Source organism: Macrobrachium nipponense, chromosome 39 (assembly GCF_015104395.2).
Source record: "Macrobrachium nipponense isolate FS-2020 chromosome 39, ASM1510439v2, whole genome shotgun sequence".
Classification (NCBI taxonomy): domain Eukaryota; kingdom Metazoa; phylum Arthropoda; class Malacostraca; order Decapoda; family Palaemonidae; genus Macrobrachium; species Macrobrachium nipponense.
Window position 1 is genome coordinate 17,486,575 of NC_061099.1, and position 15,218 is coordinate 17,501,792.

General features: G+C 38.6%; 1 protein-coding gene across 1 annotated transcript in view; it reads right to left on the reverse strand.

Annotated features, from left to right (window-relative positions):
• Positions 1 to 14,766, reverse strand: part of LOC135209974 (uncharacterized) — a 20,665-nt gene extending 5,899 nt beyond the window's left edge. The window contains exons 1-2 of the mRNA XM_064242698.1: positions 12,908 to 14,766; positions 12,612 to 12,721 (exon numbers count right to left, since the gene is read on the reverse strand). Coding sequence (XP_064098768.1) covers positions 12,612 to 12,721; positions 12,908 to 14,766 — 1,969 coding nt within the window. The remainder of the gene's footprint in view (positions 1 to 12,611; positions 12,722 to 12,907) is intronic.
• Between the last annotated feature and the right edge of the window lie 452 nt (positions 14,767 to 15,218).

A 15,218-nucleotide genomic window follows, 5' to 3' on the forward strand; every position in this document is an offset into this window, starting at 1 on the left:
TGAAAATCGATTCTAACCTCCCATACCGTTGCTTCAAGAAGACGAATTCTATTTGCATAAGATACTTTAAATAATCATTAAAACCAACAACGAATACCTTGTGAAAATCGACCCTAACCTCCCATACCGTTGCTTCAAGAAGACGAATTCTATTTGCATAAGATACTTTAAATAATCATTAAAACCAACAACGAATACCTTGTGAAAATCGACCCTAACCTCCCATACCGTTGCTTCAAGAAGACGAAGAATTCTATTTGCATATGATACTTTAAATAATCATTAAAAGCAACAACGAAATACCTTGAAAATCGACCCTAACCTCCCATCCGTTCTTCAAGATACGAAGAATACTATTTGCAATATGATACTTTAAATAATCATTAAAACCAACAACGAATACCTTGTGAAACTCGACCCTAACCTCCCGTGCCATGACTTCAAGAAGAACGATTAGAATGCTGACCAGCTGATGGCGTATTCGGCGGGACGCTGTTTGACTTCTGTGCTGCGGAATCTCTCGAGGGAAATCTTGCGAAGTCGAGGGAGAACGGTGGTCTCTCTGCGCTTCCGAGAACCTCAGGCATCGAGTCCTCTCACGATAGTGGAGGCAGTTGTCTTCCGTCGGTGTTTACTGTCGACTTCTTCTTCTTCTTCTTCTTCTGTGTGTCCCACAAAATCAGTAAGGGGCCGAGCGCTGTTGCAAGTCATTGGGCTGGAGAGATTTCGGGGTTTCTTCCCCCCGGTTGGCCCACCCTAGCCCCTCCACCCTGCCAAAAATTCCGGTTTTTTTTTTCTTCTGCAAAGAGATGGTAGCTAGGTTCTGGAGATGTGTGGTTCGCGTATTATTATTATTATTATTATTATTATTATTATTATTATTATTATTATTGAAAAAGAAACCCACAAAATCACTGCGTATAACATGTTTACTTATAAAGTATTTACATTTTATTTTAATACTTATAGTAAATACGTTCTACACAGTGATTTTGTGGATTCTTTTTCAACCTTCAGAAGAAAACTGAAAGAAGTTTTTGTTTGGTTCATTGTTATTATTATTATTATTATTATTATTATTATTATTATTATTATTATTATTATTATTATTATTCAGGAGAACCCTACTTATATAGAAAAAAAGCTCACCACAGGAACCATTGACTTTAAATTCATGCTTCCAAAGAATATGATGGCGTTCATTTGAGAGAAGTAGCACAAGCTAACAGGAAGTACAGGTAGATCAATTACTAGAAAAGAAAATGTATAACAGATTAATAAGTAAATAGGTATAAATGCAGGTAAATTATTAAAATACAAGGAGAATTGTTGTAGGTTAGTAATACATTGCATCTCCGCTTGAACTCTTGGGGTTCCAGTTGCACATCCTAAAGGAGACATGTTCCACCGCAATTGCACATCCTAAAGGAGTCTGTTCCACAGGCTAACGGTGTGAGGAATGAAGGACCTCTGGAATAGAGAACTTCGACAGGCAGTGGCGCTCATTTACTGCATATTGATGCTGCTGTTCAGCAACTATGCTCGCCTTCGGCAGGAAAAGGGAATCAGATTCCAATGGCGATTTTGTGACGAATTGAAGTCTGCAATTCTTGTAAGTGGATATGAATGATTTCGGAAGTTTGATTTGTTCCGTGCCACGTACCTTCTGGGATACTCATTCTGAGCCAGGCATTATCAAATAGTATTCTGTTTTTGGCAAAGTTTGTATTTTCCAGTCCAGTAGAACCTCTAGACCAGTGGTTCTCAACCTTTATATGACCACGCCCCCTCTAAGAGTCGTTCCTTCCCTCCACGCCCCCATTGCATATGTGAGAAAAATTCCATCTCAGACTTGGAAAAAAAAGAGAAAAAGAAGGGGTTTCGAGGAATAGGGAGGGAAGTCAATAATTAAAAAACATTGTAAGCCCAACGAGCCTACCTAGAGTAGTAGACTCTAGAAAAGTAACGTTACCAGGCGATACTTTTGCATTTTTTCATAAACTTCTGGATATATGTTTCTCACTCGTTAAGAGAATAGCGAATATAGTTAGATAATTTTTTTATTCATTTCTCCCTAGGGCCCGCGCCGCCCCTGGAAATTGCTGACCGCGCCCCCTCCCCCCCGCCCAAGGTTGAGAACCACTGCTTTAGCCTAAACATTTTCCCAGCATCTTTCTGTATTCCATCGCAGTGTGGGACGAACACTTCTTGTTCTGTTACTTACCTGCTTCAGGAAACGGACCTGAAGTTCCCTTCTCATCATTGTCAGCTCTTCATCCCATGAAGGACTTCTTTGTCGAACGGTTCAGAATTCAGGGCAGGTCGCGCCTTTCTGTCGTAATCCAAACGGCAGTTGTAGTAAAACTTTGATTGTAAACCATTGATTTTTTTCTTCTGTTTTAGACCCATTGATTTAGGTTTTACTCAATTTCGAGAAGCCGTATCGCTAGGAACAGAATGATTTTAATTTTTCTGTATAATATCAGTACGATTTCGTTATTTTTGACATTTACTGGTCAGAGACATACCAGCTGATATTGAGACACACACACACACACAAAGCCTGTCGTAATTGTTGAGGCTATTTTGACTAGTATCACACGAGTCTAGTATACTCAATACTACTAAAAATGTCATATAATCATAAATCTTATTTTGGACATATCGTAAAGTACCGGTTTCCTTGTCATCTTTTTGTGTTGCAGGAACACTCACCTGTTAATGCTTCGTACAACAGAGTTAGTTCTTGAAAAATTGCCATGTTTGCTGAGTGCTGATAGAGCTCTCTAAATTATTGTAATTTCTTGTTTGATAACCAAAGCGCGGTTGAATCCAACTCTTCATGGCGTTTTTTAATCACTCTCTTCACACCATTCACAATGTTGTTCAAAAGAGAGCGAACTGTTTCATCGTCGTTGATGTGATGATCTGTAAGCCTGATACACATGAACAAGACGTCTTGTATGTGGCAGGCCAGGCAAAGAGTTTACTGCTACTCGTAGCTTCAGTTCTGTGATATTGAGTGCCTCAGTGGCGTGGTCAGTTTGGTCTTGGCCTGCCACCTCGGTGGCTGCGAGTTCAATTCTCGGGCATTCTATTGAGGGGTCAGAAATGTATATTTCTGGCGATAGAAGTCCACTCTCGACGTGGTTCGGAAGTCATGTAAAGCCGTTGGTCCCGTTGCTGAATAACCACTGGTTCTATCAACGTAAAAACAACATACAAACGAGCAAATGTATATTTAAAAATTTATACTTTATATTACACAAATCTTTTGAGCAGATATTTAATGAAGTATTTAAAATTCAAAACATTAGCAATAATGAATCTAAACAGTTGTTATTTTTTTTTCAAATTTGCTACAAGTGATTTTCTATCATACAAAGGCTTTACTAAAACAGATGTTGAATCCACAAAGCCCTTCAAGTTAATGCAAAAACATGTCATGTCGTGTGGTCCTAATTATGAACACTTAAATTTTAACTGAAGTGCGTTTCATCCTAATCATATGAAAGGAGAGTTCTGGTGATAAAAGTTTACACTCGACGTGGTTCGGAAGTCACGTAAAGCGGTTGGTCCCGTTGCTGAATAACCACTGGTTCCATGTAACGTAAAAGCACCATACAAACAATATGACAGGAGTGAGTTGGATGCTGTAGAGCAGTGGTTCCCAAACTTGACCATACCAAGGACCTCCGGATATGATGAGTTCCAGCCGAGAGGACCCCAGCCGATCAAAAGTTATCATTACTATATCGGGATACCTAGTACAACGTGGTGCATTTAATATTTGCATATTCCTGCACAAAGTAAGTATAAGGAAATGTATAACATTTTTTTTATATATATATATTTTTTTTTGCTTTAAATTCTATGCAAAGTAAAATTGGTGAAAACAGCCACCAATTTTTTTCTGGATTTAAAATATATTAATTTTTCCTTTGTGTCACTGACCCCGTAAGGGCTTCTGGACCACCAGTGGTCCGCGGAACCCCGTTTGGGAACCCGCTGCTTAGAGAACTCAGGTGCGTTAAACAAGATAGTTTTTCGTATGATTAGTTGTTGTATCCAGCAGATAGTTTGTTATGAATAGTTTTTCGTCAGTTACGATAGTTTTTTGTATAGCTTTTCTATCAGTTTAACCTGATTAACAGCTCTCTTAGGGCTGGCCCGAAGGATTAGTTATTTTTACCTGGCTAGGAACCAATTGGTGACCTAGCAACGGGACCTACAGCTTATTGTGGGATCCGAGCCACATTATTTCGAGAAATTAATTTCTAATCACCAGAAGTAAATTCCTCTGATTCCATATTGGCAGAGCGTGGAATCGAACTCGGGACCACCGAATCGGTAGGCGAGCACTAAGGTAGTATTTTATATGAATAGTTTATTGTATCAAGCAACATAGTTTTTTGTATAGATAGTTTTCTGTATCACGCAAGATAGTTTTATTTATGAATAGTTCTTTTTCATAAATACTTAGACTATTTTAGAATATTTCTTTAGTGTAGATCATCAAAATGCACTTATCCGTTTCTTTTCTAAATTATATATAAAGTATTATGTAAGTTATTATGTTACCTGAAATTTTTTAGTTTTCTGTAAAAGACAACTATTGTGACATCTTTGTCTGTCTGTCCGCACTTTTTCTGTCCGCCCTCAGGTCTTAAAAACTACTGAGGGTAGAGGGCGGCAAATTGATATGTTGATCACCCACCCTCTAATCATCAGACTTACTAAATTGCAGCCCTCTAGCCTCAGTAGCTTTTAATTTATTTAAAGTTAAGTTTAGATATGATCATGCGCCTGACAGCGTGACAACACAGACCACCACGCCCGGCTGGTTAAAGCTGGAAAGAAGATTATACGAATTTCTGACAGCATTATACGCTGTATAGAAAACTCGATTGCGTCGAAGGCCTGACATAAAGTGCCTTCGAAACGACTTGTGGTCATCGGCGGGAAATTAAAGCTTTAGATAATTATGTGATGATGACAGTGGCGAAAAAAACCAATAATTTCTTTTCGCATCTTTCCTGTTCTGATTAACGCGTCACGAACGAGTAGCTAGGTATCGGTCGCGTTTTCCAGTGACTTAGAGACCTGATACAGGTTCTCTCTCTCTCTCTCTCTCTCTCTCTCTCTCTCTCTCTCTCTCTCTCTGTAGTGTGGAGTGATTTGGTACGGTTGGAATCGGCTGCAGATAAGTGCAGTTTCGACTCATAATTAATCCTTGTGGTGGGGCTCCTCCCCGACGCCAATGAGTCGGTGCTTTAGACTCATTCTTTATACCCTCGCTTCAGTTACCTTTGATTGGGAGAGGATTGTGTTGATTTTCGACATTTACTGAAATTCCACGGCAGTTTGTTTCGTTTATTATCGTAGAGAGCGGGTCTGTCATATATTTTATAATGTATATATATATATAATAATATATATATATATATATATTATATATATATATATATATATATTATTGATTTATATATATATAATATTATATATATATATGATATTATATATATATATATATAGATATATTATATAGGTATATATCTATATATAGCCAGCAGTTTCTTGGTCTCCCCATTGCATTTTCTCCTGTAGGCCTCCATTTCTCTACTCATGTACTACACGCCATTTCTCTAAAGATGATTATTTATCCTTTCACCTTGCTTAGCCTTTAAATTATGAGCTTCAATCACAACTCATATGACAACACTTTCCTTGTCCCCTCGGCTTCCTTTGATCCTATGGTTCTGCATTCTCTCGAAGGACAATGATTTATCCTTTCGCCTTTGCCAACCTTTGCAGCACATCAGTCATATTTTCCCCACTTCGAGAATTACCGCTACGTTTCTCCTTGTCGTAGAAAATATCAGAATTTATGTTTATCGAGTCGTGCAAAATATTGCAGTTACAAACAATATGACCTTTTAGTGGATTCTTCCAAGGCGCCAGAGGTTCAGCGTTGTAAATCCAGATGGAGTTTTCAGTAGCATTTAATCTGTATAATTTTCTGATGACTGAAATTCGTCTTTTTTTTTCTGACGTTGGTCTGGGTAAATTTATGAATATAATTTTTTCATCACTCTCAGCTACTATTAGAATTAGTTATAGTTATCAACATAAATTGATATTTGCCGTTAAATATATAGTATATAATATATATCATAAATATAATATATATATATAGTAATATATATATTATCAATAAAGGCAAAATCCGCGAAGGAAAGTGAAAGAATGTAGTAGTACCGCTGCAAGGCCTTTCGACTCTCGTCCTTTACTAGGCAGTCTGCTTAGTAAAGGACGAGAGTCGAAAGGTCTTGCAGTAGTACTTCATTGTTTCACTTTCCTTCGTGGATTTTTGCCTTTATATATATATATATATATATATATATAGATATATTATATATATCACGCTATAAACTTTCATGAGTCAATTATATACTATATTTAGGCATAGAATATATATATATATATATATATATATATGTATATGTATATATTGTTACGTATGAGCCGGCCTTGAAAGAGGCTCTGATACGTAAACAGAAAATAGTCTTGAGAAAAGCAAAGTGAATTGCTTGAACTTACCGTAAAAAAGGATTTAAAGTGAACATTTACTCTAGAGGAAAGGTCACCAGAAACTCAGCTAATTACTTTACAGCTATTTATTTACAAGAGGCTGCTTAACAGCCAAGGTCAAGTAAATGCAACTGGTCCCCACATGGACTAATAATATCTCTCAAGTGAATGATTGCTGGCGCAAAATGAAATTCACGTAATAAAGCTGGTTTCGAAATCTTGCGGTAATGCAACACTTGCGGGCGGACAGACTTGACACGTGACTCAGGGAATCTGGAAAAAGATCCCAGATTAGACAAGATAAAAGAAAAAGGACTTCTTGCACAAGTTACGATTATTCAATTCTCTAACACTGGGGCAAAGGAACTCTAATGTTTCACTGAGGTATGCACTGAAGACTTCATTTGTCTGGGACAATCACACAAGGGGAAGCATGCGGCCATGAGGCAGTGAGAGGAAACAAAGGGATGAGTTCTTTTTTATTTAGAAGTTTGAATTGGGAAAATGGGGAGCAAACAGACAATAGGATGTAAGGAACTGGCAATATGCTGCTTCACAAGACGTACCTGGATGCCATGATCAGTGTGGACCTATGTAGAAAATGTGGCGTCGGCTTTGTCTCAGGTCTGGGTTTCTTGGCGCGCCAGTAGCACCGTTAGGCTTAAGTGTGGAAGGCTCGTGGCGGACATCCGTCCGAGGTCACGACTGGAGCTGTCTGAGAGAGATCGCAGGTGTCTCTCATGGGTGTTGGGGGTCAGCTTAACCCCCCACTAGCAGGGCAATCCTGGAAACAGAACATACAGCCAGCAGAGGGTTCACAGGAAAAAGAGTTTAAGATATAGGCCTAAGAAGTACCAGTCTGCCTACATCCTTCCCTTTGAGATACGTCCCTAAAGCTGACAAGAGTCTATTTTCCCCCAACTTAGGAACTCCCTATCTCTGGCTGGCGTGTTTTGGTTTCCCGCCTAAAAATCAGCTGATATTTGGAGGAATATGGCTGCCGTTTTACAAATCAAAATAATTACTTGAATGCTGGGTAGACGAAAGAGATCAATAAACGTAGCAATATATATATATATATATATTTATATATATATATATATGTGTGTGTGTGTGTATGTGTGTGTGTGTGTGTGTGTATGTATGTATATATACGCACACTATTGCGTCCGGTAAGTATAACCATCACTATTGCTTTTGCCAAGATAATGGAAACTTTTCACAGATTATTTTATGTATTACCAGAGGAGAGAAAGACACGCGCAATATAAAACCTATTTTATAAAAACCCGTTTCGGAATACGCGCTTCATTTATTCTGGTACGAGGCTTTACGACAGATTTGTCCGCTGACTCGCGCTAAATTATTCTCTCTTTTTTCTGATCATTTACGTATGCTGCGCTTCGCTGGCGTTCATGTCTCTACGCGCACGCGTCGTAGAAACGGCTTAGCCTCTTCGTTAGCCTCTTCGATAACATTTAATGATGCGTATGTTTTCACGTGTGAGTGAATAAATATGATTTTTTGTTTTTGCGAAATTCTGTGTTTCTTGGGACCGTTATGATAACTGCGTGCATTTCAAACTCTCTAGAATGAATGCAGTTTGCTAACGGGGTCGATTTTTCTCTGCATAAGTCAGTGTCCAAATTTTGGAACATCCCTTTAATGGGGGAGTGCCATCGGTGCACCTCACGCGGTGCACTGTAGGCATAACGGAAGGTTCTTTGGAGCATCCCTTCCTTAGACCCCTAGCTTCAACCCCTCTCATTCACTTCACTGTTCCTCCGTTTATATTCTCTTTCTTCCATCTTACTTGTTTCAAGATGAAGAAATCCACAGTGGTTTAAGTGTAAATATATGTTAGAAATATATACACAAACGAGAGCTCGATTCTCCTTTTAGTGACTCATGCTGCTATTATGGGGCTTTTATGAATAGTTTCATCGTGCAGCTGCTGCAAGGTTTTCCTCTTATTACAACTTTAATAAAAAACCTTCTTTACTCTCAGTTTCCATTTCAGCACTGACTGACCTCATCATAGGTCCCAGGGCTTGGCCGCTGAATTTTATATTCCTGTCCTTATTCCTAAATATAGAACGTGGTTTTATATTTCTGTATATGTTTGTATGTCCATCTCCTCCTGTTCCTAGACAGTTCAAAATTAGGCCACAACGGCAGTTTGTCACAAGGAATCATCTGCTTTTTATTACATTTGCAAGGCCGTAGCTTTCAAAGACGAAATTTCAGTTAAGTGATTGTCCAGCCTTATACTCTATATCCTTGATTCAATGAAATCTGGCTTAGGTAGACTTTCATACTTTGACACGAACTGGAGAGAAATTTGCTTTTGTCTCCGATCTCACAAATGGCAGGATTGTGTACCAAGTCTTCTCCCAAAATTTCGAGTCCATATCGAATTTTAGAAACCCTAATTCTTAGATGGAAACTAAACGATACTGAATGACAGTTAAAGACAAAGCAACCTCCCTCCCCTTTTTTGGGGTTTTGGGTTAATGGGCATTTGTAACAGGGCCGGGGCTGTGAAAAGTCATTTTGGCTGCTTCCATGGCTGGCTTACCTCCCGACACCCTGGTTTTTCAATCGTGTAGAAAGTCGAAGCAATTCGTCGGTTCCTGATCATTTCTGAAAGCATTTCTAAAAGGTCGTAGAGCTGATGGAATATGATGTTAAAAAAACTACGACAGTAGTCAAACGTAGTGGAGGAGCTCTTCATTTTAAGGAAAAAATAGTTTTTTTCATGAGGAATCTAATTGTGTACGATCTGCTTCGCTGGGGTATTCATGAGTAAAGATTCTGGGCATATTGTCTGTCTGTCTGTCTGTTCTTTGGCATTGCCGCGTGAATACGAATGCATCGAGAGAGAGAGACACGAGAGAGGAGGAGGTTGTTCCAACATTTATATATATATATAATAATTATATATATTATATATATATCTATACTATTATATATATATAATTGTGTGTGAGTAAATGTTGAAACATTCTCTCTCTCTCTCTCTCTCTCTCTCTCTCTCTCTCTCTCTCTCTCTCTATGCATTCGTATTCACGCACGAACAGCAGTACCAAAGAGCAGACAGACAGACAGACAGACAATCTGTTAACTCACTACACGTGGCTTAGCTAAACCATCCACATCCCCGTGGAAGGAAACGCCCCTCTCTGTCCAGCTTGGCTACTCATTCGAGACTCGTAACAAATAGGTAGTTGTCATCTATGAACTCGTGAGTTGCTATAGGATATAGAAGAGATCGTATACTATAGAAGTAACGGCAGGGTCTGTAAAGATGGCGCGTTCCTTAAGTAAGTCATCACAGTTTTTACTTATTAGTTTTCTAAAAAAAAAAACAAAAAAAAAAAAAATTGTGCCGGCTTTGTCTGTTCGCACTTTTTTCTGTCCGCCCTCAGATCTTAAAACCTACGGAGGCTAGAGGGCTGCAAATTGCTACGTTGATCATTCACCTTCCAATTATCAAACATACCAAATTGCAACCCTCTAGCTTCAGCACTTTTTATTTTATTTCAGGTTAAAGTTAGCCATAATCACGATTCTGGCATCCATATAGGATAGGCCACCACCGGGCCGTGGTTAAAGTTTCTTGGGCCGCGGCTCATACAGCATTATACCAAGACCAACGAAAAATAGAGCTATTTATATCTCTGTTTTTGCAAAATGACATCTGCAGAATCTGTCACTATTATCGTCATTACTGGTATTTTCCTTTTTTCATTATTACTGTGATTATAATCAATATAGTTTTTACATTCTATTTTTAAATAGTCTCAATCTTAGTGCGAGTATGACCATTATTTTGACTACCTTTTTTTATACTATTTCAGCAAATATGGATATTGCCGATTAATTAGTTTCTTTTTTTATCATGTTATCTTATGTACCTAGGCTGGATGTTATTGTCTATTCTTTGTATATTCCATCTATATGGCCTTGAGCTGAAAATAAAATTATTGATTATTATTATTTTCGGCTGCCTTGATTATTACGCTGCATAGAAACTCAATTGCGCAGAAGAAACTTCGGCGCCTTTTTCAGTTGCTTATTTTTAGTTTTTGCTGGATTTTAAATCTTCTTCTTCTTCTTTAAATTGTTTTCACGGCAGGAAGGAACTCGGTTACGTCATCTCCGGCTCTTGACCTCGTAAATGCGACGGTCGTCGAGTGTCATTAGTTTCGTCTTATCACAGCCACGCCTTTTTAAGAAGGTTCTGAGGGGTAGGGGGCGCCGGTGGAGAGAGAGAGAAAGAGAGAGAGAGAGAGAGAGAGAGAGAGAAAGAGAGAAGGGGAGGATGGAAGCCCACCTTCCCACCGCACTTTTCCAAGAATGAGTTTCTTATGTGATGTTCAGATACGTCAAATGTTTTGTCCTCCAATTTTCTAACTGCAATGTATCTTACCTTGTTTATCATTGTTGGCAATGAAGGTTTGACCTGCTTTGAGTGTGTGTGTTTGTATGTGTTTGCAGGCCTAATGGGCCTCCTGTATAGGTGTATAAAGCAGCTAATGTTGAAAGCCTAATATTGTAAAAATATAGACATGTGCTCATATAGTGTCTGCATATTACTGTACATTTTCCCGAAATATGAGTTTATATGGTGCTTATTAACTGGTGATTATCCCACACCAAAGTGTTTTTATGTGGCAACCTGTTGGTTTAGACCAGTGGTTCCAAACTTTTTTTGGTCATTACTCATTTTTCATACAGTATACTTATCCATGGCCCACCGCCAAGCATAACCCATGTATGTATTATACATACATATCTTCAGATTATGGTCTCTGCATTCAAAGAGTCACAATCCCCATTTTTGAATTCTTCTTCTGTTCCTCTCTTCATTATCATTTTTATTGTACGGTTGAATAGTCGAGGTCATTGTTTTTTTTTATTTTTTTACTTTTTAATCTTAATATTTCAAAGCCATCTGTCAAGAACACAAGTCACCGAACCATTCAGTGAATCCTCCAGTCATGTTTTGCTCGACAGACATTCTGCAACAATCTTTTACTGGTTGAATTCCAGTTACCATCTGATTTGTCTTAATTTAAAAAAAAATTAATTACCATTTTTTACTTACATGTTCATTGTAGAAAGGAATAGGTTAACGAAAGAAGTTCATTATAATTGATACATTATATTTACTATTTTTTATTCAGTTGAAGGCAAGCATAGTCTTAACAAGGCATTACAACATGAATTAGAGTTTTTTTAAGTATATAATGAGCATTATTATATTTATAATAATAATGCACATCATATGTAACATTAATATATACTATATATATATATATATTATATATATATATATATATTATATATATATATATATATATATATATTGTTGATGTGTGCAGGCTTACGAGTGTGTATGTATTCTATAGCTCTATATTAATAACTATATTTTCTAGTTTGATAGCCTTCACGAAGAAATCAAGAAAACATTTGTTTCTAAGGAATTAATTAACACATTGCAACAGCTCATAAAAAGTACATGGCTAAGTAAATGGCTCTTTATTATATCACCAATTCGTCAATGAATAAATAAATAATCGAGATGCAGAGGAAAAAATATCGTCGAAGTTTCCAAGTATGATAATCCAGAGGACATCAGCTGACACTAGTAGTAGTAGTAGTAGTAGTAGTATTAGTAGTAGTCGTGAAAGGGATCTGCCTGTGAAACAGCTCCTCCACGTTAGATTTCTTCCCTTCTGGCGGTCTTTTGCAACTTTGCAGTCATATTTCATCATGGCGGAAGTTCCTCGTCTTTGTCAAGTGTCGTCGGAGAAGATGCGTAAGTCTTTATAGAGTATTGGTTACTCTTTAAAGAAATCAAATAAGAAATTGCACTGTCAAAAACGTGCTTATAAGGAAAAGTCACAGTCAGATTGTGTCAGCCAGTTTCCAAACCCACAAGAAGCCTTGGCAGCTATTGCGTCAGCCAGAGTCCAAACCCACAAGGAGTGTTGGCAGCTAGAAAGCTTGTATACAGTGGGACTGAACGGGGCAGGCATAGTTACTGCCAACAACCAGCGTTTGTATGACATCATCCACCATCTGTCCAGCTTTCTCGACACCCATCATGTTGCTCACAGACGCTCTGTAAATGAGAAGGAAAATGTTCAAGATTCAAAGTACTACGTGGACATACAAAAGGGGTAAAAAAATGGTCAAGGTTCAAGGTAACATGTGAATAGACACACACAAGGGGCAAAATTCTCAGACCTTGTCTAGAACTTCAAGAGATATATCATTCCAGAAAACATGCAAACGTATATATACTCACAACAAAATGGCTATGCTAGATTCTTTGCCAGTAAGGTACTCAGCCGTCCCTTTGGCAACCACATCACAGAGATGTGACTGGACGCATCCGGCCTCCTTGGTTTCATTGTAGACCATCCACAGATGGTTGAGATGGTCAGCCATATCATCGCCATCCAATCCCTCCGTGTCACTTCCCAAGAAAGGATCGGTCGACCACACTTCCCCTCTCGTGTATGCAGGGATCTCAAACATGTCCTCTTCGGTGTGGCTGCCATTGTGCGAGACGTCCCTCTTCATCCTTTCGGCATTTGTGCCCCAAGGCACCTGGGCCTCTGGCTGATCTGAGAGCAGAAGAGACAGCGACCCATCGTTGATGTCTCTCTTGCCGAAGTATCTGGACCCGTTGATGAGTCGAAACAGGAGGAAACCCAGAAGGGCTCCGAGCGCGACGGAACTCAGCAAGACAGCGGGATCTGTAGTCGTTGAACTGTGGCTACCATACCCTCCTCCATATCCTCCTCCTCCTCCACCATATCCTCCACTATGGCCACCTCCATAACCTCCACTGTGGCCGCCACCACCGCCACTGCCATATCCATCACCATGTCCACTGCCTCCATATCCACTGTCTCTTTCAGCAATGTTGTCTGAACCTGACTTATATTTCTTAAGTTCAAAGTCATAACCGTCATATTTAAAACTGTTTATGGCCTTGTTGATATCTTCTCTCTTTTGCCTGCCAGTTTTAGTATCGACAGGATGTTTTGCCTTTTGATGGTTAACGATAGACTTGTAAAAATTGTACAGCTCTGTGTTATTGAGGGAAATGAAAGTAATATACTGATCAACAACGTCGTCAGAAAAAGTATCGTCAAAGTACGCGGAAATGAATTTCGAGAGGGCGTTCATGTTACTGGCTAACTTTGGTGAGGTTAAGTAATCAATGATACCATCCAAGCCATATTCTTTTGCATGATCATAAAAGCTATTGAAGTCCTTGAAAGGTCCAAGATGAGGACTGATACCTTCAGACAAAAACAGAGCGAAATCTGGGTAAAGTTTCTGTGCTAGGAACCCGGCAAGGCTGATGTCGTCTCCAATACTCAGGACTCTGTCGATGATCTTGATTGGAGTTATCTGCATGAAGCGTTGAATGGAATGCTCCTCTTTGACGTAGGCTAGAATTCTTTGCCAAGTAGATCTGACAATCATCCATGCGCTGGCTGCTGTTAAATTGTGATCATTTGAACTGCCAAAGTTCAGCTGTAGGTCACTGGGCAATGGAATGGAACTAAGATTAGCAAACTCCCCAGCAAAGACATTTTTCATGGCGTTTAGTATTTGCCAGTTCATATCTGTATCTTCATCTTTCTTATCGCTCTGGTCATAGTGACTGAGAACATTTTCTCCAGTGTTACCCTGTACTGTGTCCTCTTCCTCAGGGCCTTTTGCTACTGACGAAGATTTAAGCTTATCGAGTTCCAAGTGGAGTTTCATCAGAGGTTTTGCGAAGTCTTCGTGTAAGCCCAGTCCATCGGTAACTAAACTTTTAACTCGCTTGGTGTCAGAGAGGGCGTTTTGCAGAACAGACAGCATCACTGAACCAACGTTCCAGTCAGTGTTCGTCGCCAGATTCTGTAGCAAGTTGTTCTGAACGACGTCTTTCAGAAATTTAATGTCTAAACCCTTCAACAAGTTATATGTTTCATTTCCCGAAACGTTTGGTTTTCCATGATTGAAGGCCTTATCAGTGAAGTTTGGAAAGGGTGTAGTTGCAAGAGAATTTAAGCCTTGAAAGTCAGTAATGCTTTGGAATGTCTTGGCTGTCAGTGGTACAGCAAGGAGGAGAGTGGCAAGTGCTGCGGCTATCAGTTTCATTTTTATATCTGCAGTTCCAGCGTTCTTCTTCTGTAATGAAAAGTGCAAGAGATTTGAAGCGAATCGTTTGAAATGATACTATGACAATAATTAACACCAAGTTATATTTAATAAACAGTTACTGAGACACTAGTTTTAAACGTCTTGATTTTGAAAAAGAAAATTGTGATACTGTAAATTCAGAAGTGTGCATATTGTAGAGAAATTTAACCTAAAAAAATCTTAATAGTTTTGTTTATTGTATTGTTTATTTTGAAAGTCTATCAAATTTGGTGGCACAATAGTGTAGGTTGAAATAATTACTTATTACAGATATTTGAACATTGAAAAAATATATATAGCATATATTATATATGTAGGTATTTTTTGTTAAGTATAAAAAATTCAGTTCTCTCTCTCTCTCTCTCTCTCTCTCTCTCTCTCTCTCTCTCTCTCTCTCTCTCATTGCCAAT